This window comes from Acomys russatus, chromosome 14, assembly GCF_903995435.1.
Source record: "Acomys russatus chromosome 14, mAcoRus1.1, whole genome shotgun sequence".
Classification (NCBI taxonomy): domain Eukaryota; kingdom Metazoa; phylum Chordata; class Mammalia; order Rodentia; family Muridae; genus Acomys; species Acomys russatus.
The window spans coordinates 42240328-42262482 of NC_067150.1; the positions used below are offsets into that span (position 1 = coordinate 42240328).

At 44.8% G+C, this 22155-nt stretch overlaps 1 protein-coding gene across 1 annotated transcript; it reads right to left on the bottom strand.

Moving 5' to 3' along the window:
- Nucleotides 1-12509: 12509 nt before the first annotated feature.
- C14H11orf52 (chromosome 14 C11orf52 homolog) lies at nucleotides 12510-21469 on the bottom strand. The gene is made up of 4 exons (XM_051156424.1): nucleotides 20844-21469; nucleotides 15474-15511; nucleotides 14060-14124; nucleotides 12510-13108 (listed from the first exon to the last, which is right to left on the bottom strand). The coding sequence occupies exons 1-4, from the start codon at nucleotides 20915-20917 to the stop codon at nucleotides 12860-12862; spliced, it is 426 nt and encodes a 141-aa protein (XP_051012381.1). The 5' UTR covers nucleotides 20918-21469; the 3' UTR covers nucleotides 12510-12859.
- Between the last annotated feature and the right edge of the window lie 686 nt (nucleotides 21470-22155).

Genomic DNA, 22155 nt, shown 5'->3' on the forward strand with positions numbered 1-22155 from the left:
TGGACTGGTGTTCCCTGCAAGCACTCACACACGCGTGCACGCACGCACGCACACACACACACACACGCGCGCGCGCGCTGACACAAACGGGCTTGCCAGCGTAAGCATATGCTTGCAATCACTACACTGCAGGTTTGGAGGCGGGCATTCCCGCGCGTGAGCACGCACACACGCACATAGCGCGTGTACACACACACACACACACACACACACACACACACACGTATTTACTCTGCTCACTTAAGGCTACAAACACCTCACCGCAAGGTGGGTGGGAAAAGGAGTGAATCACAGGATTCCCCCACCCTACCCCAACCCCATTCTTCAGATTTACAGCAACCTTTTCCCACACGGGGCTGGAGAGCGAGGCAACTAAAATAAGAGGAAGTATAGGACAAGAAATAACAACAAAAAGAGGAGTCAGAGGAGAGAGGGTGGGAGTGGAATTCTTTAAGTATTAGAATGTAAGTAATTGAACAGCACTAAACAAATCATACCATCATAAAAGAAACATCCAAGAGGCACCAAGGATGACCAAGGCTTTACCACATGCATCTCTTCTCTCATTTCAAAATAACGGCTAAGTGGGGAGGATGGGCAAGATGGCTAAGGGAATAAAGGCTCTTATAAATGCTTGGCACCTGTGTTCAACCCATGACCCCTGTAAAGGTGGAAAGGGAGAACTCACTCCTCTCTGGTACAGGCAAACACTATGCACACACACACACACACACAATAATTAATTAATGAATTTTAATAATAAAATAACTGCTAAGAGCCAGCATGCTGGTGTACATCTATGATCTTTTACTGAGTGCTAGAGGCAGGAGGTTCAGGAGTCATCTTTGGCTGCATAGCCAGTTTCTGGCTGGCCTAGGCTACCTGAAGTCCTTTCAAAAAGAAAATATGCATATATAGTGGCATATATATATATATATATATATTATATATACACACACATACGCACCAGACCTGGCACTATAAAGGGTGTACCAGGACTTCTCCCTTCTGTGGCCTGACTGAGATCACTGCTTTGATGTTTATTTTAAGAACACTAGTCATTCGAATGTTTGGAGTAACTGATTTTAGAGAGAAAGAAAGGAAGGAAGAAAGGAAGTTGAGAGAGGGCTGGAGAGATGGCTCAGTGGTTAAGAGCACCAACTGCTCTTCCAAAGGTCCCGAGTTCAATTCCCAGCAACCACATGGTGGCTCACAACCATCTGTAATGTGATCTGATGTGCACGGTATATATAATAAATAAACAAAAATTATTAAAAAAAAAAAAAGAAAGTTGAGAGAACGCCCACTTTATATTTGATCTTGTGATCCTACAGAGAAAGGAGAATTAAGAGTGTTAAGACACAGAGAAGGTCAGAGCCTTGTCCAAGGACACATCTGTTCCCAAGTCAATAATCAAGGAATCACAAACCATTCCCAGCAATCCTGGATCCCCCTCAAGCCCCATTGGACGTCAGCAAGAAAGGTCAGTAATGAGCCTATTGAATCTTACTTAACCTAATGACCTCCTCCTTGGGCCACGAGAGAGAGAATAAGAAAATCCTTCCTGGGCAGCCTGACTGGATAACCACAGCTGCTCTTGAACACAAAGTTCTTCTGGGAAAATATGTGCCTCTGACCACAAGAAGCAGGAAGCAGACTGATAGCTTGCATTGAGTCGGTTGCTCTGCTGACTAAGTCCTGAAGGTTCCACTCTGACTGGAGCAAGGGCAAGGGAAAGGCTGAAACACCGAGGCAAACTGATCCTGAGCCGTCAGCAAGTCAGAAGACCTCTCTGTCCTTCTCGGCACAGCTGGGGAGTTTCACTGCCAGGACTTCTTACAACTCCCTCAGCTCTTGGCGGAATGCCACTAGGAGACCCCTGACATCCGTTTAAAGCAACGGGCCCTCTATGATCAAAAGCATAGACCTCCCAACTGTATAGCTCTCCGTGCAGCATGTCTATATACCAATGATGCGAAACCGAAGCATCCAGTTGATGCATCACTTGGGCATCAGAGGGAGGCCTGCAGACTGTCATCAATGCCAAGGGATCACTGTTTCTCAAAAACCAATCTTCGATGAGAGCAGTACCTGTGAGCTCAGTGATTTGGAGGAAAGAGTTACTAAGCAACCAATTGCTTATTGTTTTGGTCTTTTGAGGCAGGGCCTCAGGTAGCCCTGGCTGGTCTCCCTAATAAGCCAAAAATGACCTTCAACTCCTAATCCTCCTGTTTCTGTCTCCCAAGTGCCGGGATTACAGGCATGTGCCACCACACTCAGATATAACTGACTAAAAAAAAAAAAAAAAAAAAGTGTATCCGTGTGTATGTGAAGGTCCCCATGAAGATGAGACACCAGAAGAGGGTGCTGAGTACCCTGGAGCTATTGAGAGCAACCCAATGTGGGTGATGGGAACCAAACTGGGGTCCTTTGGAAGAGCAGTGGGTGCTCTTAACCACCATGCCATCTTTCTGGTCCCCATGCTGGATTTTATTTTATTTTTTTAAAGATTTATTTATTATTGATACAGTGGTCTACATGTACACCTGCAGGCCACAAGAGGGCATCAGATCACATTATAGATGGTTGTGAGCCACCATGTGGTTGCTGGGAATTGAACTCAGGACCTCTGGAAGATCAGTCAGTGCTCTTAACCTCTGAGCCATCTCTCTCCAGCCCCCCATGCTGGATTTTAAATCTCTAAAATAAAGATTTTATTTGGCCCAACTACTTACTTCATATAAGACAGAACCAACACTAAGAGAGATGCTTACAATTTCTCAGTAAATAAATAGAGGGGCTGAGGTCTCTAAACAAAGGCTTTTGAGGCCTGGGCTTGTGTCTCTTGCAGTAGCCCTTCATGCTATGCTGGAGAGAATCATGGTGACTTATTTTAAGGCACATGCCAAATATTGGTACAAGTTTTGAAAACCTAGAGAAGTGGGGTCGATAAGATGGAAATATCTTTTTTTTTTTTTTTTTAATGGTTTTTTGAGACAGGGTTTTAGAGCTCTGGCTGTCCTGGACTCACTTTGTGGACCAGGCTGGCCTCAAACTCACATAGATCCACCTGCCTCTGCCTCCAGAGTGCTGGGATTAAAGGTATGCACTACCATGCCTGGCTTTATATTCTATATTCTATATGCTGCTTAAACCTGTGGCTACTAGCCAGATGTGGCTATTGAATACTTGAAATATAGCTAAATCAGTCAGGTATGGTGGCACACACCTTTAATCCCAGCACTCTGGGAGGGAGAGGCAGGCAGATCGCTGTGAGTTTGAGGCCAGCCTGGTCTATAAGTTGAGTCGAGGACAGCCAAGGCTACACAGAGAAACCCTGTCTCGAAAAACAAACAAACAAACAAACAAACAAACAAAGCTAAGGCAATTAGGCAGCTAAAATTATGATGCTATTTAATTTTGATTCATTTAAATATAGATGATATAATTTCAAAATATTCTGTTCTACTGTCCTATAGATTATTGAGATGTTTCTTCAAACTATCCTAGATCAAATACAGCATCTCTCTCATGATTGGAAAAAGCACAAAATCCTGTTGGGCCATATAATGTAAAATTGCCCTGAAGATATGTTTATCATATCCGGTAAAGAACCGCATTTAGCTCTAAGGAACATGAACATATTCTATCCCAGGTTCTCTACCCTCGTGCTGTTGTGATACAGGTAGAAGAGCTGGGACAGTAAGTGGGTTAGAAGAAACTACGGAAATAGTCAGTATGATGTACTGCCCATATATGGTAATAACCGCAAAGCACTCTGGGTGCTACAAAGCCTTTCACTGCTGCAGGCCTGGGAAGGGCTGTGTTATGGAAGTTTTGGTTTATGTGTAAACATGTTTTTGTTTTCATCCCAGGTGTGGGATATGGGAGCTCCTCCAGTTTGTCCACAGCTGATAACTGTCTCCTGAGAGGGCGCGTGATGTTTGTCAGCTGGGAACTACCTTGTGGGGGGCGTGGTCTTTGTCAACGGGGATAAAAGCCAGACCCAGAGAGGGAGGGAGAGAGAGACACACACAGAGACAGATAGAGACAGAGACACAATGGGGGCTTCGAAAAAGAAGGCCACTGGTGCTCCCCCTGCTGCTTCTGGTCGCTGTTGATGCAGTGTGACAAGCAGAAGTCAGAGATGTCTTGGCACAAGGATTGGACTTGCCCCAAGGAACCCAACAATCCTAAGCAGCAGGAAGCAGCTAAGGACAACTACGCCTCCTGTCTCCTTAACCTTTTTCCCCTCATACCAGATGTTGGGGTGGTGGAAGAGATTGGGGTGGAGAAGGGAGAAAGAGATTGAAGGAACCCAAAATAAACTAGTTGGTTAAAAGTATGCCAACAGTACTGACTGCAGCCAACTGCTTGTCACAGGCTTCTGTTCTGCCTCGTCAGTCCTGTGTCATCTTAGCAGCAATGGCAGCTACTTCCTCCACAAACTAAACGCCACTCAAGTGTCTAATGGAATAGCAAAATTGATTTCATTTTACTATGTTCCAAGTCCTATACGAAGCATCAGTATGCGTACACTTGATGGTCACGGTTAAAATGAACAGTTGCTATTTACATATGAGAAGAGATTAGAGGATAAGCAGTTTGCTCCTGACCTAATTACTAAGTGGTGAAGCCAGGAACTGAACCTATGGCTATGCATGCCAGGCAAGTGCTCTGGCACCGAGGCACAGCTCAGCTCAGGACAGTACTTTTCTATGATGCTGACATCATAGAAGATGCTAACCAAAAAAAAAAAAAAAAAAAAGATGCTAACCAAATGTTCTTAGATGAATGAATGAACCATTAGCAAATGCATTCAAACCATCTATTAATAAATATAATAACATGTTTCCATAATTAACACTTTAAGCCTTAAACAAAGCTGTCATTTGGTGAAAATGCTGCCCGTGACTTCCCTGTGTGTAAAACTAAAATGTGTGAGATTCACACCTATGAAAAATTTAACACAGTCACTACAGGCTGTCACGACAAAAAGAAACAGAAAGGCAGTTTAAATAAACCAATAATTAAAATTATCAATGAAATAATCAATGACCTTCTGAAATTCCTTTTTTTTTTTTTTTTTCCTTTTTTTGGTTTTTAGAGTTAGGGTTTCTCTGTGTAGCCTTGGCTGTCCTGGACTTGCTTTGTAGACCAGGCTGGCCTCCTGCCTCTGCCTCCCCAGTGCTGAGATTACAGGCATGCGCCACCATGCGCGGCTGAAATAATTCCTTAATCTTCCTATTGTTTTCTCATATTATAGCATCTGGGTTCTGTAAGGGCCACATGTTTACTACTACTTTTACGTTTACATTCAGAGAAAGAGAGAGAGAGAGAGAGAGAGAGAGAGAGAGAGAGAGAGAGAGAGAGAGAGAGAGAGGCTTATATACCCAACAGCCAAGATGGTAAACGTGTCCTAGCTTCTAAATTATGCATTTATTTACTGATGTGTGTATTTCTTTATTACAGTGCTGGGGTTGAACCCAGGGCTCATGCATGCTGGGTAAACACTCCATCTCTGTGTGCCGCATACCTAAACTGCTCTTTGGTCTCCTGGTTCTTCCACTGTCGGTCTATAGTCACCATCATCATGATTCTCAGCCAACCATTCATCTTGCTGCCCCAGCGCCCGTTGTCTGGGCACACTTCCTTCCTGTGGCACATCAAATGGAAATTCTTTGTGTCTGGCTCTGAAGGCCTCCCGTGGGATCACCTCAGTTCAGGCGAGAAGGCTCCTAGATTCCCAAGGCTTGTTTTCTCCTCTGAGTTTTCACGCTGAACCTCTGGTTTAAGTGTGCCACACCCTCCTGCTGCCCACAGCATCAGCATGCCTCCTGCAAGCTTTGGTTTCTTCATGAAACTTCTTTGGCCACACCTTTGGGAGTTTTGTTTTTTGTTTGTTTGTTTGTTTTGTGCTGATTTAGGATAGGATTTTTTGCATTTTTTTTTCTTCCTTTTATTGTTGAAATGCAGGACTTTCTGTATGCTAACTGAGCACTCTGTCGCTGAGGTCTGTGCCTCTTCTGGCTACTCTTGTTTTTAATGTTTTACTCATCTCTACATGCCTATGGCTCCTGCTCTTCCTTCATATCCCTGCTCACATGTTCCTTTAGACCCTGGCCCCTCTTTTACTACTCTATTTAAACGATAATCCTCTCTCACACCCACACTCCTGGGTGTATCTGCCTGATTTGTTTTTATTTTTCCCAATAGCCTTCATCATCACCTGGGAGGTTCTGTATTTACTTGTTCTTTTCTGGGGAGGGAGGAGGGGTGGCACATATATGTGGGGGGGGCACTTGTATGCATGTGTACTTACACAAGTAGAAGCCAGAGGTCACCCATCCACCCTGGTTTTTGAGACAAGGTAATTTCACTGGTACTTGGGGCTCACCAAATTAGGCTCGGCTAGTTGAGCTGCCAGCTCCTCTGCCTCCTCAGGACTGTGGTTATAAGGGGACACTGCCACACTGGCATCTTTACATGGGTTCTGTGATCAAACTCAGCTCCTTGTGTTTGCAGAGGGGATATTTTACTAAGCTAGCTCCCCAGCCCTCTTTTTTCCCCCTTGAAGGATAACTTCAAACTAACTCTCCGGCTGCTTTAGGCTCCCAGGTGCTGCGACTGTAGGCATGCACACACCTCAGTTATTATTCATCTACCATTAGCTTCTCCCTGTTCATAAATTTTAGAATTTTGTATGTTTTGTTACTGGTTTATCCCAGAACTAGGAGTATTTATTGTCTGGCTAAATGCAAAACTGGCTGAATTCTTTAATAATTCTTCTTCTTTTTTTTTTTAAAATATTTTTTCAAGATTTATTTATTATGTATACAGTGCTTGCCTGCATGACAGAAGAGGGCAGTAGATCACATTGTAGATGATTATAAGCCACTGTGTGGTTGCTGGGAATTGAACTCAGGACCTCTGGAGGAACAGTCAGTGCTCTTAACCTCTGAGCCATCTCTCCAGCCCTCTTCTTCTTCTTTTTTTTAAATGAAAATATCAATGGGGCTGGAATGGATGCCTTGATGATTTAAAGCACATGCTCCTTTCTGTTTTTGTTTTTCAAGGCAAGGTGTCTCTGTGTAGCCTTGGCTGTCCTGGACTCACTTTGTAGACCAGGCTGGTCTCGAACTCACAGATCCGCCTGCCTCTGCTTCCCCAAGTGCTAGGACTAAAGGTGGCGCCACCACACCTGGCTGCACTTGTTACACTTGCAAAACACCTAGGTTAGAGTCCCAGTGCCCATGTGGCAACTCACAGTCATTCATAAGTCCAGCTTCAAGGCCTCTCACATCCCTTCTGCTTCCATGAACACCAAGCACTCATGCAGTGCACATATATACAGATGACAAAAATACTTATATACACAATATAAAATAAACCTTAAAAAGACTCAAAGATCAAACCAGGCCCAGTGACACATACCCGTAATCTTAGCATGGGAGGTGGCTGAAGGAGGATCCAGAATTTAATGTGATCTGTAGCTCTATGGTGAGTTCAAGGACAGCCTGGGCTATATAAGACCCTGTCTCAAAAAAAAAAAAAAGCAAAAGATAAAATAAAACTCAAAGGTCTAAGCCAGGCCTGCTAGTGCTGCTCCTCAGGAAGCTGAGGCAAGAGGTTCACATACTCAAGGTCTCTGTGGGCTACAGAGAGAGTTCAAGGTTAGCCTGACAACTTAATAAGACAATGCTTCAAAATAAGCAATATTTTAAAAGAGTTACCAATGTAGCTGAGTGGTAAAGTGTTTTCTTGGCATGTATGAGAACCTAAGTTCAATTCCTAGCACTGGAAAAACAAACAAAACATTAGATAAATTAAATCCAAGGGCCTAGCACCTTCAGTACTCTATCAGTTAGCTCTTAATTACAGGCAATGTAAGGCTATGGCTCTTTCTTTATCTCCTACTGTATTCTCAAGACAGATAAAACTTAAGATATCCTCTTGTATTTTCTTTTCGTTAAACATATGTTGCATCCCTGTTATGTTTATGTGCCAGGCACTATTCTTTTAGCACAAACCCAAGGAAGGAAAGATCTACTTACATCCACACATCATAGACAGTGACAAGATACAAGGTTGGAGGAAAGAAAGACAAATGGAGAACTCAACATTAGATGAAGGGACAGAGTGTACAGGGTGGGTGTGACAGCCAGGAATGGGCAGAAGGAAAAACAAGACAGAGCAGTGAGAGACTGGGGTAGACTGTTGCCAAAGTAACCATCAAACAACAAAGCTTAATATAAACCAAGCCAAAGTAGATTCCCCAAAACAGACGATTTGCAAATGTATTCTACACATTTTTTTTTTGTTCCTAAATCACATGTCAGGTTGTCTGCCAACCATCCCGAGGTTGAAAAACCAGACCAAGAGAGCGACATCTGGTGGATGTTTTGGAAGTGACTGGAATCTCTACTAGGAAAACAGTGCTCCCATGCACTGCCAATAATCACCACTGGCCTCACCATTACTAATTACACTGACTACACCAATTATTCATTAGGGCTCAGGGTCCTCACATCTTGGTATCCATATTCTGACATTCGGCTACCCTCTGAAGGATGCGCTCAAAATCTGAAATCATGATTCTTCTTTTACAGGTTACTTATTCTGTAAAATGCTCGTATCTTGATATATGGAACCAACTTGCTTTTTATTGAAACAACAAACACTACTTTTGCGATGAAAAATAACCCAACATATGTTCTTCCTCCAAGGAGGTGGCTGTGAATGCTAGGCTTTCTCTTCAACCCCATTGACCATTAGTGCAGTAGGAACTAGACACAACTAGTCACTGAACACATTGCCACACTTAGAAGTGATTTTAATTTTTTTTTTCCTGTGGCGAAGGGTTCTATACTCTGAAAATGCTTCAGTTTTTATTCTGTTTGAAACCAAACTCAAAGGTTAAGAGTGCTGCCAGTGTGAGGAATCAGAATTCCATTCATTTCCAACACCCACTCACAGGCGCGCGCACACACACACACACATGCACATGTGCGGACACACACTGGCTGCTCTTCCGGAGGACCCAGGGTCATTTCTCAGCACCTACATGCTAGCTTTCAACTGTCCGGAACTTCAGTTCCGAGGGATTGAACACCCTCCTCTAGCCTCTGTCAGCACCAGGCATGAGGTGCACAGACATATACAGAAACAAAACACCCATACACATAAAATAAAATAATGATAAAGCTAAAAGACAAATATCCATATCACAGAGTTAACAATATTAAAGTTTGCATATAATCGGATCTCATGGAAAAATATTTTCATAGATGAAAAGACTAGAAGAATATTGCCTAGAATATTCACGGCTTGCTTCTGGATGGGAGACTTATGGGTTAGTTTGTTTTGTTCTGTTTTGGGCTTTTTTGGGGATGGGTGGTTTTGTTTGGTTTAGTTTGTTGGTTGTTTTTCGGAAAAGGTTTTTCTGTTTAGTCCTGGCTATCCTGGAACTTACTCTGTAAGACTAGGCTGGCTCCAAACTTGTAGATCCACTTGCTCTGCTTCCCAAGTGCTGGAATTAAGGCATGCATCACCATTGCCTGGGTAGTTTTTTATTTTCTAATCATAATCTGCAGTGCTTTCCAAATGCTCTGTAATTAACATTATCTTTGAACAAACTTTACTGACATCTTTTAAGTAATGTGTGCATCCTGACCAGAGTTTCCAACCTCTGCCTGGTCTCATTAATTCCAGGGGGGAAAGTAATGAATTGATGGTCAAGTGAGCTAGAATTTCCAAAAGGAGAAGGAACAAGAAAGGAAGGCAATATCTTGTTTTAGGTTCTACGTCCTGGCGTCACAATCTCGCAGGCATAAGGCAGCACTGACATTCCTGTAAGACCACCACGCTCTGACAGCAATACTCCAGAACTTACTGTGGGCGCTCCGGGCACAGATGAGGAGTTACAGGCTCGCATAACCACTTGAGTCCCCATCTTTGGATTCCCTAGAAGAACCGACTCACGGCCACCTTAGGATAGGAAAAGGAGATACATACGTGAAAATGCATAGGAGGAGAAGAAACTCCAAAAGCTAAATTAACCTAGGAGGAGTCAGGCCACTCCCTTTAATCTAACAATTTAAGTCATCTTGAAATGTCAGACTTAGGACCCTGATAAGCAGCTAAGATATTGTAATTGCAACATGGTCTCAGATGCATTTTCCTTTATTTATGTATCTGTGTGTGTATGTGGGGGTGTGTGGTGTGTGTGTGTGTGTGTGTGTGTAGGTGGTGACTGGAGAGGCCAGAAGAGGGATGGGTCTCCTGGAGCTGAAGTTACTGAGGTTGTGAGCCACTGGACTTGGCAGAGGAAAACCAAACTCAGGTCCTCCAAAAGAGCAGTAGCCACTCTTGGCAGCTGAGCCGTCTCTCTAGTTCTCCAGGGACAATTTAAAACAATTTTAACTTATGTTTCCACAGAAATAAGAAGGATGCTTTCTTAGCTCCCCCAATCTTTTCCATACTTGTCAAAAATCAAACAAACAAACAAACAAACAAACAAACAAAAAACTTATGGGATATATTCGGATAGCCAGAAGAAATACCAGATGATCTGCCCCTGACACACATTTAATTCTTCAAAACCTTCTTAAAACTTATCTTTATTTTTACTCTGAGGAACTTTTAAACCCCACAAGAAGCATATACATTGAAGTAGGGGGTGGGAGGTTGAGAAAGAGTCCCGTGTAACCCAAGCCGGCCTCCAATTTTCTGTGTAATAGAGAATGACTTTGAACTCCTGATCATCTTGTCTGGGCTTTCCAGGTGGTAGGATCCCAGGTACACATGCCACACATGGTTCAGCATTTATAATTCCAAGGCAGAATTTGCCTACGGAAGTTTATGTTTACATAGTGGTACCTACAGCATTTTATTTGACCTTAATAGTTAAGAGCTCTTGAAAAGGGTTATATTGTTTACCCCTAACTAACGCATAGAAAATAAGCAATGAGCTCTGCCCGGTGGCACACTCCTTTAATTCTAGGACTCAGAGAGGCAGAGGCAGGTGGATCTCTGTACGTTCAAGGCCAGCCTGGTCTACAAGGCGAGTTGAGGAGAGCCGAGGCTACACAGAGAAATCCTGTCTCAAAAAACCAAATGAAGAAAGAGAGAGAAAGAAAGCAAGCGATGGAATTGCTCCGATGAGGGCAGTCGTCCAGCCCCGCTGTTCTGAACACACATGCACTAACTGGGTCAGTGTGAGAGAAAAAGCCTAGTAATTGTAACGGTGGTGATGGTGAAGACTGAATTTTATGTGATACTATAACCGTTATAAATTTGCATTGATTCTAAGGTTGATACTACTAACCCTTACGTGTGTGTGTGTGTGTGTGTGTGTGTGTGTGTGTGTGTGTGTGTGTGTGTGTTGCATCCTCAGGAACCATATTCTTCACGGACCAACAGGTATAGTTGGGAAGTACTGTGAGTTAAGAAAGGGAAGTGAGTTACAGCTCATCTCCAAGCTCTAAAGTCTGAACTGCACACTAACACTCTGCTCACAGAAAGGCTCAGACCTCAAAACTTCTCTGCTACATGTCCCTACTTTCGATGTGGATGCTCAACGGGAGGTAATACTATTTCTCAGCTACTCACCACTTTTCCGCACCTACCTCAAAAATTACCGACCGGCCTGTTTGGTTCAGCATCTTCCGGGTTGGCCCGCAGGGCGACAGAGCTGCGCGTTCCTGCTGCCATGGCGACACGGAAGGTTGCGTGGGTCGGGCCTGAGTTCCCGGGACCAGAGCCAGCCAGTGCTAGCCTTGGTGTGGGGCTAGCCTTCCAGGCCCCGCCTCCAGCAGACCAAGAACCCGCCCTCACTACTCCTTGACCCGCCTTCTAGCGTCGGGACCACGATCCCTGCCAGCCTCCCCGCCAAACCACGCCTCTTCACGTTCCCACCCTCTCATGTGGTCCCGCCCACTTCCCTCCTCCAGCCAATGGGCGCTTGCCCTCTGTTCAACCCATATTCCAACCGCTGACTTTATTGTGGGACACGTTACAAAACTCAGCCCCAAGAAGAATCACCCAGCCTGCTCTTCATACTATTTATTGATTGATTCTAACGGTTCCTCAGATGAGCGCCAAAAGTCCTGCAAGAAGAGTCTCTCCAGGATGTCCTCTCCGGGCTGTGTTGGCAACTTGAAGTCCTTGTGGCTTTTGAGTCAGTCGGTCCATGTCTCCATCTCTGTGATAAGGTCTGGAGCCCTTGACCCAGCTATTAGGCTAATTGCCCACAGCAGTCCCTGGGCTGTGTGCAAAGGCTCAGAAAGCTTTTCTAGAGCATTTGTTTCCTCTTTGGCTTTGGGGTAAAGGCGGTATAATTAGCTGAGCAAAGTGGCCACATGTCTGTAATCCCAGCTCTGGAGGTGGGAGGCTGGGATATATCTGATTTCAAGGCCATCCTCAGCTGTGTAGAAAGTTCTAGGCCAGTCTGGGCTACATGAGACTCCATCTCTCAAAAAACAACAACCAACCAACCAACAAACAAACAAACCAAATATCGTTAAATAAATCCTATCAGAAACAGCCAAAGTGCATAGAGGGTTCCTTGTTGCATTTGAAAGTTCAAATAACGTTAGGGGTCAAAGGTCGACCTTTTTTTTTTTGCACACTTAAATATTTTTTGGAACTCGGCCCATCCATAGTTAGCCTGACCACAACTCCATGAGGGTAACAATGGCAAACCAAAAGATTCACAGTTGAGAGAGTAGGCGGACCCACAGTTCCAGGTGTTTTGCTGTTCCTTAAGATTAAAACATGGCCAACACCCCTGTTCTCAAAAACAGCAGATTGTTCCCACAGGGTGGTAAAATTATGGAAACCAGTACTTCCTCCCAATGGCTCACACCAGGGTTCCATTTTTGCTGTCATAATGAGGTGTGGCCTGGGGGAAGTGAAGGGTGGCGTACTCTGTAGCAGTTTCTGAATGCAGCTGTTTCGCCTTCTTTCGAGAGTGTGGCTGCATTTGGCTGAGCACATAAATGTCTGCATAATGCAAGTTGTTCTCGTCCGATGTGGTGTCTGGGCTTTTCTTTGGAGATGCAGGCGGGTGTAGCACTTGCTCATACGTTGGTGCTGTTGTTTCATAGTCCTGATAGAAATCAACAGAATTAAGGGAGGCTCCTATGCAGGGCCAGTTAGACTGAGGTCCCTTTATTGTGCTCCTTTGGGAGGCCAGGTAACACAACACGAGTCAGTCTCTTCCTCTCTCTCTCTCTCTCTCTCTCTCTCTCTCTCTCTCTCTCTCTCTCTCTCTCTCGTGTGTGTGTGTTTGTGTGTGTGTGTGCGCGCGCTTCCAGCCTTCTTTTCCCAGGGTCCACCTCTCCCTTCTCTGTGGATTTCTTAAATTTAGGATTTCTTGTGGTGGTGGGTGCCTTCAGCATGATACACAAGGGCTCTCCCACTGCTCTGCTCCTCCACCCTTTAAGACAGCACTTGTGTTTTTAAAATCAGATTTTAGTCCGATCATACAAAAGCACCCTTCCATCCCTTGCCCACTGGTGACTGAGCCTAGGGCCTTGCATATGCCTGGGGGCTGTATCTCTGAGCTACACCCTCAACCCATTCCCTTAAATATTAACATGGCAGGCAAGATGGAAGAGCCTTTGTGCCATTACCTGCTCTCACCCCCTTCCCAACCTTTCCCCCTGAGGCAACCAACCATTCTCATGAATTTCCTTGGGAGAGGGTCCCTTCATTCCACCTTGTTTGAGACAGGGTCTTTCTAGTTCAGTGTTGCATAAGGCAGGCCAGGTGACTGGAAGTGTCTGGTGAACTCCTGTCTGTTTCCTATCTCCCAGTAGGGCTGTGCTGGGATTCCAGAAGCTTCTGCTCTTGCCTCCGGCCCTTACGTGGGCTCTGGAGATCTAAGCTCAGATAGCCGGGCTAGCACGTAAGTGCTTTACCTGCTGAGCCATCTCCCCAGCGTGACACTGCAATTTCTACAGATGGTTGAGATGAATCTGTCTCAGGGTGAAAAAGCTGAGCACTGGGACCCAACATCTGAGTGACCCTGAGAGGGGACAGAGGCCTATCTTTTTACCTTTGTTCCATTCTGCTGTAGCTGTTGCTGTTTCACTGTGCTCAGTGTGGGTCTTGCTGGGCTCCCTGTGGGGCGGAAAGAAAGATAACTTAAAATGCCCTCTTCAAACATCTATTAGACTATTGGCATGGGCGTCCAGCAAATCTTTCTGGCTACATTCCTACTCCTCTCACTTCTACTAACCTACTCCCAAACTCCTTCACAGGATATACAAGCTGGCCCATTCCCTATTTGGCTGTACTGTCTCCTATTCTCCTTGCTCACCAACCCTCAGTTTCATGACCATGTGACAAGAGCTCATACTGTGCTTGGCTCTGGGCCATGCTCTGGTGAGGTAAGGATGTGTAAACTATTTCCTCTGCCTTGGGAAATCTACAGTGTATACCTGGGAAGGCATATGAGGCAACCGACCACTACAAAGATGTAGTGTGTGCTCGGCTACACCATTGGGGCCAATTCTTTCTTTTTCCTTTTATCTTTTCTTCTTTCTTCTCCTTCTTCTTCTTCTTCTTCTTCTTCTTCTTCTTCTCCTTCTTCTTCTTCTTTTTGGTTTTTTGAGACAGGATTTCTCTGGGTAGCCTTGGCTGCCCTGGACTCACTTTGTAGACCAGGTTGTCCTCAAACTCACAGAGATCTGCCTGCCTCCACCTCCCGAGGACTGGGATTAAAGGGCACCACGCCTTAATGGGCCTCTTTCAAACAAGCCATTTCCCCCAAGCATCTGCTTAACACCTCTGAGTGGCTGGCGCCCTCTTCTAATAGCTTGTGAGCTTGATATTATTCCCAAGGGATGGGGGTTTTCTCTATATTCTGTTATAGCATCAGCAACTAGATAGTATAATTACGTATTTACGTGAATCAGCCTCTCGCAGTCGATTTTCAGCTCTTCCAGACCTGAGACTTCTCCTGGGCCTCCTTCTCACTGGGAACCTACAGAACAGCTTACCTACACTACAAGTGCTCGGTTGTATTTTGTAGATAGGGGAAAGCACGAGCAACCATCTCTGAAGTAATAGGAAAGGTTAAGACCTGCAGGTTCAGAGCTAGCCTCACACACCCAGTCAACTAAACACACTTTTTGTCTGGTCCAAGGTCATGTCATATCTCTCTCATATTCTCTCTCTCTCTCTCTCTCTCTCTCTCTCTCTCTCTCTCTCTCTCTCTCTCTCTTTGGTTTTTCAAGACAGGGTCTCTCTGTGTAGCCTTGGCTGTCCTGGACTTGCTTTGTAGACCGGGCTGACCTCGAACTCATAGCAATCCGCCTGCCTCTGCCTCCCGAGTGCTGGCCGGCCAGGCCATGTCTCTGTTCTATGCCTTCTCCAAGGATGCTGGCTTTACTGTCTTCTCCGACTCCCTTGCTCTGAATACCCTCCCCGCCCCCACCTACCACCACCACCACCACCACCAGCATTACCTGCTTTGTTTCTCTTCTGGAAAGCTGATGGGCAGCTCCTGTGTAGAGAAACAGATGGCCCGTGTACAAGAACTCTGTATGTTCTCTCCGTCATATTTGTTCTGTCCTCTCCTTCCCATTCTTGGATGACATTCCCCCCTACCCTCCCACCCTACCCCCCAAGATTCACTCTGTGCCGGGCTCATCCTGAAAGAAGTACTGGCCAAGCCTCTCACCGATGGATGGCTCTGGAAAGCACAGTGGTAAAACTGACATAAACAAACCCAAAATACTGGTTTAGGCAACCAGGCACCACATGCCAGGGATGCTGCTGGCTTGTAGGCTATTCTGGGATTGTCTACCAAGCTCATGTCAGTAGAGGCTAAGGGAAATCTGCCAAATTATGGAATATATTCCTGGATCCAGAGACTGAGTCTTCATTGCCTTTTTTTTTTTTTTTTTTTTTTTTGGTGGGGATGGGCGTGGATCTTTGGCAATCTGAGACTTCCATTCTGGCAGCTGTCAAAACTAGGGCTACCTATTTAGGGTCCCTCAAAACTCTATTCCAGTAAGTGGCTACCCTTCTTGTCTTCCTGTCCTTGTTTTTTTTTTTTTTTTTTTTTTTTTTTGTTAACAGACAAAGTGAGAGATGCGTAACCTTTAATGCCCTCTGGAGTAGTCTGTCTAGAGAACTGGGAACACTGAATTTGGGGAGTGACTCAGCAACCTTCTCCTGGGGTCCCTAGGGGAGCCTGCACGTCTTGGTGACAGTCAATGATTGATGCCCAGGAAAACAACATGAGTGTGAGGAAACAGGGTGAATAGCTTCAGACTTACTCTGGGTGCCTATTCTTGCTAGTATATTTCCAGTCTCACCACAGCCCTGTCTGTCTGAGTTTGCCTCTCTTCAGGAAGTTCCCTTCTCTTGGAAATGAAAGAGAAAGTAAGGGGGGGGGGGCGGAGAGAGGGAGGGGGGAGGTGCACAATCTAAATCATGTTGATTATCCTACTGTAGGGTGGAGGAGTCCGGATTTTTCCACACATGTTTGCTAAAGAACTCTGTTTTGGAGTGATTTTCAGTTCTGAGGCAACTTGCTCAGAACTATGCAATCAGTCTTCAGCTAAACACTAAAGGTGTCTGCCGTGGCAGTCTGTGCTTCTGCCATCTTTCAACTTCTTCCTCTTCTTTTTTTCTTTTTTCGAGACAGGGTTTCTCTGTGTGTAGCCTTGGCTGTCCTGGACTCACTCTGTAGACCAGGCTGGCCTCCAACTCAAAACGATCTGCCTGCCTCTGTCTCTCTGAGTGCTGGGATTAAAGGCATGCGCCACCACTCCCGACTTTTCCTCTGCTTCTTCAGCTCTTGCTTTGTGTTGTGACTGCCTTGTCAGAGCCTGATCAAAGGAACCAATGCTTTGCCCATTGTCACTCCTGTTTTCCTGCTTGTTTCTATTTAAGTAGACAGAGAGAACATTAGAGAATACATGACCAGAGTCATGCGATTTTAAAGAACAGAACCTGTTCCCAAGTTGGATATTGCACAGAGCCTGGACGCAGCCTGATAGTCACAGGTTACAGAATTAGTTTTAGATTAGACTTAAAGACTCTAAATGGAGGGGCTGGAGAGATGGCTCAGAGGTTAAGAACACTGCCTGATCTTCCAAAGGTCCTGAGTTCAATTCCCAGCAACCACATGGTGACTATAAAGAGATTTGGTGCCTTCTTCTGGTATACATGCAGGCAAAACATTATATACTTAATAAATAAATGAGTCTTTTTATAAATTATTAATGGAGAAACTGGGCGTGGTAGTACAAGCCTTTAGTCCCAGCACTTCGTGAGTTCGAGGACAGCCTGGTCTACAAGGAGAATCCAGGACAACCAAGACTACACAGAAAAACTCTGTCTTGAAAAACCAAAAATAGCTGGAAGTGGTGGTGTACGCCTTTAATCCCAGCACTCGGAGGCAGAGGCAGGTGGATCGCTGTGAGTTCAAGGCTAGCCTTGTCTACAAATCGAGTCTAGGGCAGTCAAGGCTACATAGAGAAATCCTATCTCAAAAAAAACAAAAACAAAAACAAAAACAAAAAACTAAATGGGCCATCTTCAACAGTGGTTGTAAGAGTGAAAATTGAAGCAATCCTTTCAGAATGCAATTGGCAATGAGGATAAAAATCCTTAAACATAAATACGTATACTGTCTGATGTAGTAATTTCATGTCCCAACACATGATCATATGTAGGTAGATACTTCAAAAGAGGAAACACCCCAAATGATCAATATTCATGAGCGACTAAGTAAATGGTAGATACAGAAAATGGCAAACTATGTAGCCACTTTGAAAAAGATGCTGAAAGAACACCTAATAGCATGGAATTTTTCATTGTTTATTTAGCTAGTGAAAAGATATGTTGTAGGATTAAAACATGTGCATATTAGAAGTATGAAGGATGGCTCAGTGGTTAAGAATGTACACTGTGAGCTGGGCTGGTGGTGGTGCATGTCTTTAATAACCCCAGCACTCAGAGCAGGGAGATCTCTGAGTTCGAGACCAGCCTGGTCTATAGAGCAAGTTCCAGGGAAGCCAGAGCTGCACAGAGAAACCTTATTTTGAAAACAAACAAACAAACAAACAAAAAATGTTTGCCTGATGGTCGTAGCAGAGGCAGGTGGATCTCTATGCATTGGAGGTCAGCCTGGTCTACAAAGCAGAGTCCAGGACAGCCAAGGCTACACAGAGAAACCCTGTCTCGAAAAATAAAAAGAACAACAAAAAAGAATGTACACTGTGCTTGCAGAGGCCCCAGGTTCAGTTTCTGTAGCTAGCTGTTAACTCCAGATCCAGGGCATTTGATGCCATTTATTAAATCTAATCCACCAGATGCATAATTAAAACCAAGATCCTAAAAAACAACATGGGAACACATCAGGATGCACTTGTCTTCGCTGGGTGCTTATACTTATGATCTCTCTCCCTCTCTCTCTCTCTTAAAGATTTATCTTTCTGCTGGGCATGGTGGCGCACGCCTATAATCCCAGCACTCAGGATGCAGAGGCAGGTGGATCTCTGTGTGTTCAAGGTCAGCCTGATCTACAAAGTGAGTCCAGGATAGCCAAGGCTGTTACACAGAGAAATCCTATCTCAAAAAACAAAAAACAAAACAAAACAAAAAATTTTTTTCTATTTAATATGCATTGGTGATTTGCCTGCATGTGCTGGTCTGAGGACGTTGGGTCTCCTGGAACTGCGGTTACAGATAGTTGTGAACTGCCATGAGGGTGCTGGTTATTGAACCCCAGATCCTCTAGAAGAGCAACCAGTGTTCTTAACTGCTGAGCCATCTCTCCAGCCCCTTATGGTCTCTTTTTATTTTCTACTTGGTTATTTTCCAAATTTTCTGCACTAAATGCTTACTACTTCTGTTATCAAAAACTGCAATAATGAATGAATATTCTATAAGAAAAATTATCAATTATCATACCATCTTTAATTCTGGGGTTTTAATGTGATAGTAAGAAACAGGAAAAAAAGCCGGGCGTGGTGGCGCATGCCTTTAATCCCAGCACTCGGGAGGCAGAGGCAGGCGGATCGCTGTGAGTTCGAGGCCAGCCTGGTCTACAAAGTGAGTCCAGGATGGCCAAGGCTACACACAGAAACCCTGTCTCGAAAAAAACCAAAAAAAAAAAAAAAAAAAAAGAAACAGGAAAAAAAAAACTTATTCGGCTAGACTGTTTGGTCATAGTGTTATTCCAATGTGCTCTGGAGTTAGAATGGCCATTTTTGACTAACTGAGATTTCAGCAGGTTTTTAACCTTCCTGAGCCTCTGTGCTTTTATCAAAATAAATAAATAAATAAATAATTGAGCATTGTTAATGGAATCTAAACACTATGGAGCTATTGTTAGAGATTAAATAAAATAGTGTAAGATATTAAGCATGGCTCCTAACATAAAATGAACATCAGCAAAAGGCAGACAGGAGATTTGCCTGTAATGCCAGCACTTGGGAGGCAGAGACAGGAGGATTGCCACAAGTTCCAGTCTTGATCTATGTAGTAAGTTACAGATAAGTCAGAGCCTCCATCTCAAAAATAAGTAAAAAAGGGTTGGGTGTGGTGGCACATGCCTTCCCCCTACCCCCCACCCCACCCCCTAGCACTGGGAAGGCAGAGGCAGGTAGATTTCCATGAGTTTAAAAGGCCAGCCTGGCCTACATAGAGAGTTCCAGGACTACACAGAGAAAACCTGTCTAAAAATCAAACAAACAAACAAACAAACAAAATCCTATAAATGAGACAGGGTTTCACTGTGTAGGCTTGGCTAGCCTGGAACCACCTGTTTCTGCCTCTCAGTCGCTGGGATCAAAGGCATGCACCTCTAAGCTCAGCCAAAAAAAAAAAAAAAAAAAAGTGTTTTTCATTTGCTAGCTTCAGCATCTGTCACTTCCTGGTCCATAGTACCAAGCACAAGCTCAGTAAATATTTATTTAATAACCAAATAGATAAGTGAACTAGCAGGCACAGAACTTGAGTCCAGTATTGTTTTCAAATTGTAGGTGCTTTCCAATGCAGCTCCCTTTTCTCTTTTTTACATGTGATGTTTATTTGTAAATAAGTAATCTTTGACCTCTGCCCCAGACGCAGAATAATACAGCTATAAGGCAGCTGACAAGATTAAGCCATATTTGGGAGTTTGTAGTGGAGGTGAACAACCTGGGGGGGGGGGGGAGAAAGTTACAAAACCACAAATAATCTATTATAGAGACTGTATATCTTACAGAAAAAAGTGAGGACCCAGAGAAATGACAGGGCTACCTGAGGCCGCACAGCAAATAACACGAATTAGACTCTCCTTCCACCTCTGCAGTTTCTAACAAACATTTGTCGGAATCCGCTTGCTCAATCCACAATCACATCCCTGATTACCTATTGAGGAAAAGTATGGGCTTTGAAGTCTACCAGTCTGGCTTGCAATCTTGTTTTACCTGCTAAGTTATAAGCCATGTGACCCACATGTTAACTTCCCTGGGCCTCCGTTCCTGGTCTAGCTCGAAGTTGGGGCCACTTACTCACAGAAGTGTCGGGACAATTGCCCGAGATCATAAAGCGCCTGCAAGATAAAAAGCACTCAAATGCTCCAGTTACTAAGATCTGGGGAAGAAGGAAAAGGAGGACAGCTGAAGGAAAGGCGAGAAGAGAGACACAAGGCGGGTCCACCCGTCCAGCTAACCTCTGGCCACTCTACAATGTTCTCTAAGCGTCCTAAGGTACTGCTCTGGTGTTCTGACCCCGGACATGGCTGTGGAGGAAGACAGGCTCTCCAGGCTTTCTGAATCTCAGGGTTTCGTATCTACCACCTCAGACGGTCCCCTCCACCTTTGGGCCCTACTCACCAGCTTCCCCCACAGCACAGCCTGTTTCCCATGGCGGATGTGTCTCTCAGGGAGGCCAGCTGGTTTTCAGACATAAAGAGGTTTGCTCATTTCCTGGTTCTCGGTTGAGCAGACCGCAGCCCACAGCCCTTTCCAGGGAGTCTCTGTCAGTGTCAGGTTTCAACCGAGTAGGTTGGACCTAGGAAGCCACCTGGTGGAATGATTCCCAAGTGACTGTTCGCAGCCAAAGGGTAGAAAGACACACGGCCTCCAGGTGAGCGTTATCTCACCTTTGGGATTTGAAACTTCTTTTCATAAAGCTGCAAGCCTCGATTTGTAAAGAAACCTGAGATGCAAAAGTGCCCTGTGTTTCCCTAGGAGATGTTTCTTACTGTATCTCGCTGCCTTTGAAATATATCTTCCCTCATGTTTGCCCTACCACCACGCTCTGGTATAAACCAGATGGCTCCGTGATCTGCTTGGAGGACTCGATGTCCTCTCCAGTTTAGGACTACAAAAATCTCCACTTACCCCTGCTTGCAGCTTCCGCTTCCAATGACCCCAAACTGGACTCAATTCCTCACTGGCCAGCAGCTATGATGCCGTGGAATGAAGAATTCCCCTTAGAAAATATGTTTCCGGCTTGGGCGTGGTCAACCACGCCTTTAGTCCCAGCTCTCGGGAGGCAGAGGCAGGCGTATCTCTGTGAGTTTAAGGCCAGCCTGGTCTATAGAGCAAGTTTCAAGACAGGAATCCTTAGAACTCATAGAGGGACCCTGGCTCAAATAAACAAAACAAAAAGAAAAAGAAAAACGAAAGAAAGGAGAGAGAGAATACGGCTCCAAGAGACTCTTTGAAGCCCACGGTTTCAATCTTCAGGGTTTGTTTGTTTTGTTTTGTTTGTTGTTTTTGTTTGGGCATCTCTAGTGTTGTCTTGGGATATGCCCAATCAGCCCTGGACTCCACAGAGTACATTGGATGCTGGACTCCTCCCCGTTTTAGGAAACAAGGGGATTAGAGTGACCATCTCATAGGACTGTGACGACCGAATGAGAGTTCAGGGCACATGGAACTCTCTCAGGAAGTCTTAGGCAGTTAGCAGATGGTAAAGCATTTTATTGTACTATCTTGTGTTCCCATCCTAGCACATGCTTCTCTCTACCCTATTAACTCTAGTCTTTTCATCCTGTAACCTGCCCCTTCCCCCACTCCCCCCACCCCACCCACCCCGCTCAAAAAGCCAGTAATTTCCTGTTACTTTCAGGATAGAATTCTCAAAGCCTCTCACAGTCTGCTCTATTTCCAGCCATCTCTTTGCCAGTTTACAGGAATT

Bases quoted from the DNA above. Each gene is read 5' to 3' on its own strand.
- C14H11orf52 (XM_051156424.1), bottom strand. From the start codon at position 20,917: ATGTCTGAAAACCAGCTGGCCTCCCTGAGAGACACATCCGCCATGGGA. The intron at 15,512-20,843 runs GTGAGTAGGGCC...TTCTCTACACAG, and splicing joins CTGTGCTGTGGGGGAAGCTG to GAGCTGCCCATCAGCTTTCC. The intron at 14,125-15,473 runs GTAATGCTGGTG...TCCGCCCCACAG, and splicing joins CCAGAAGAGAAACAAAGCAG to GGAGCCCAGCAAGACCCACA.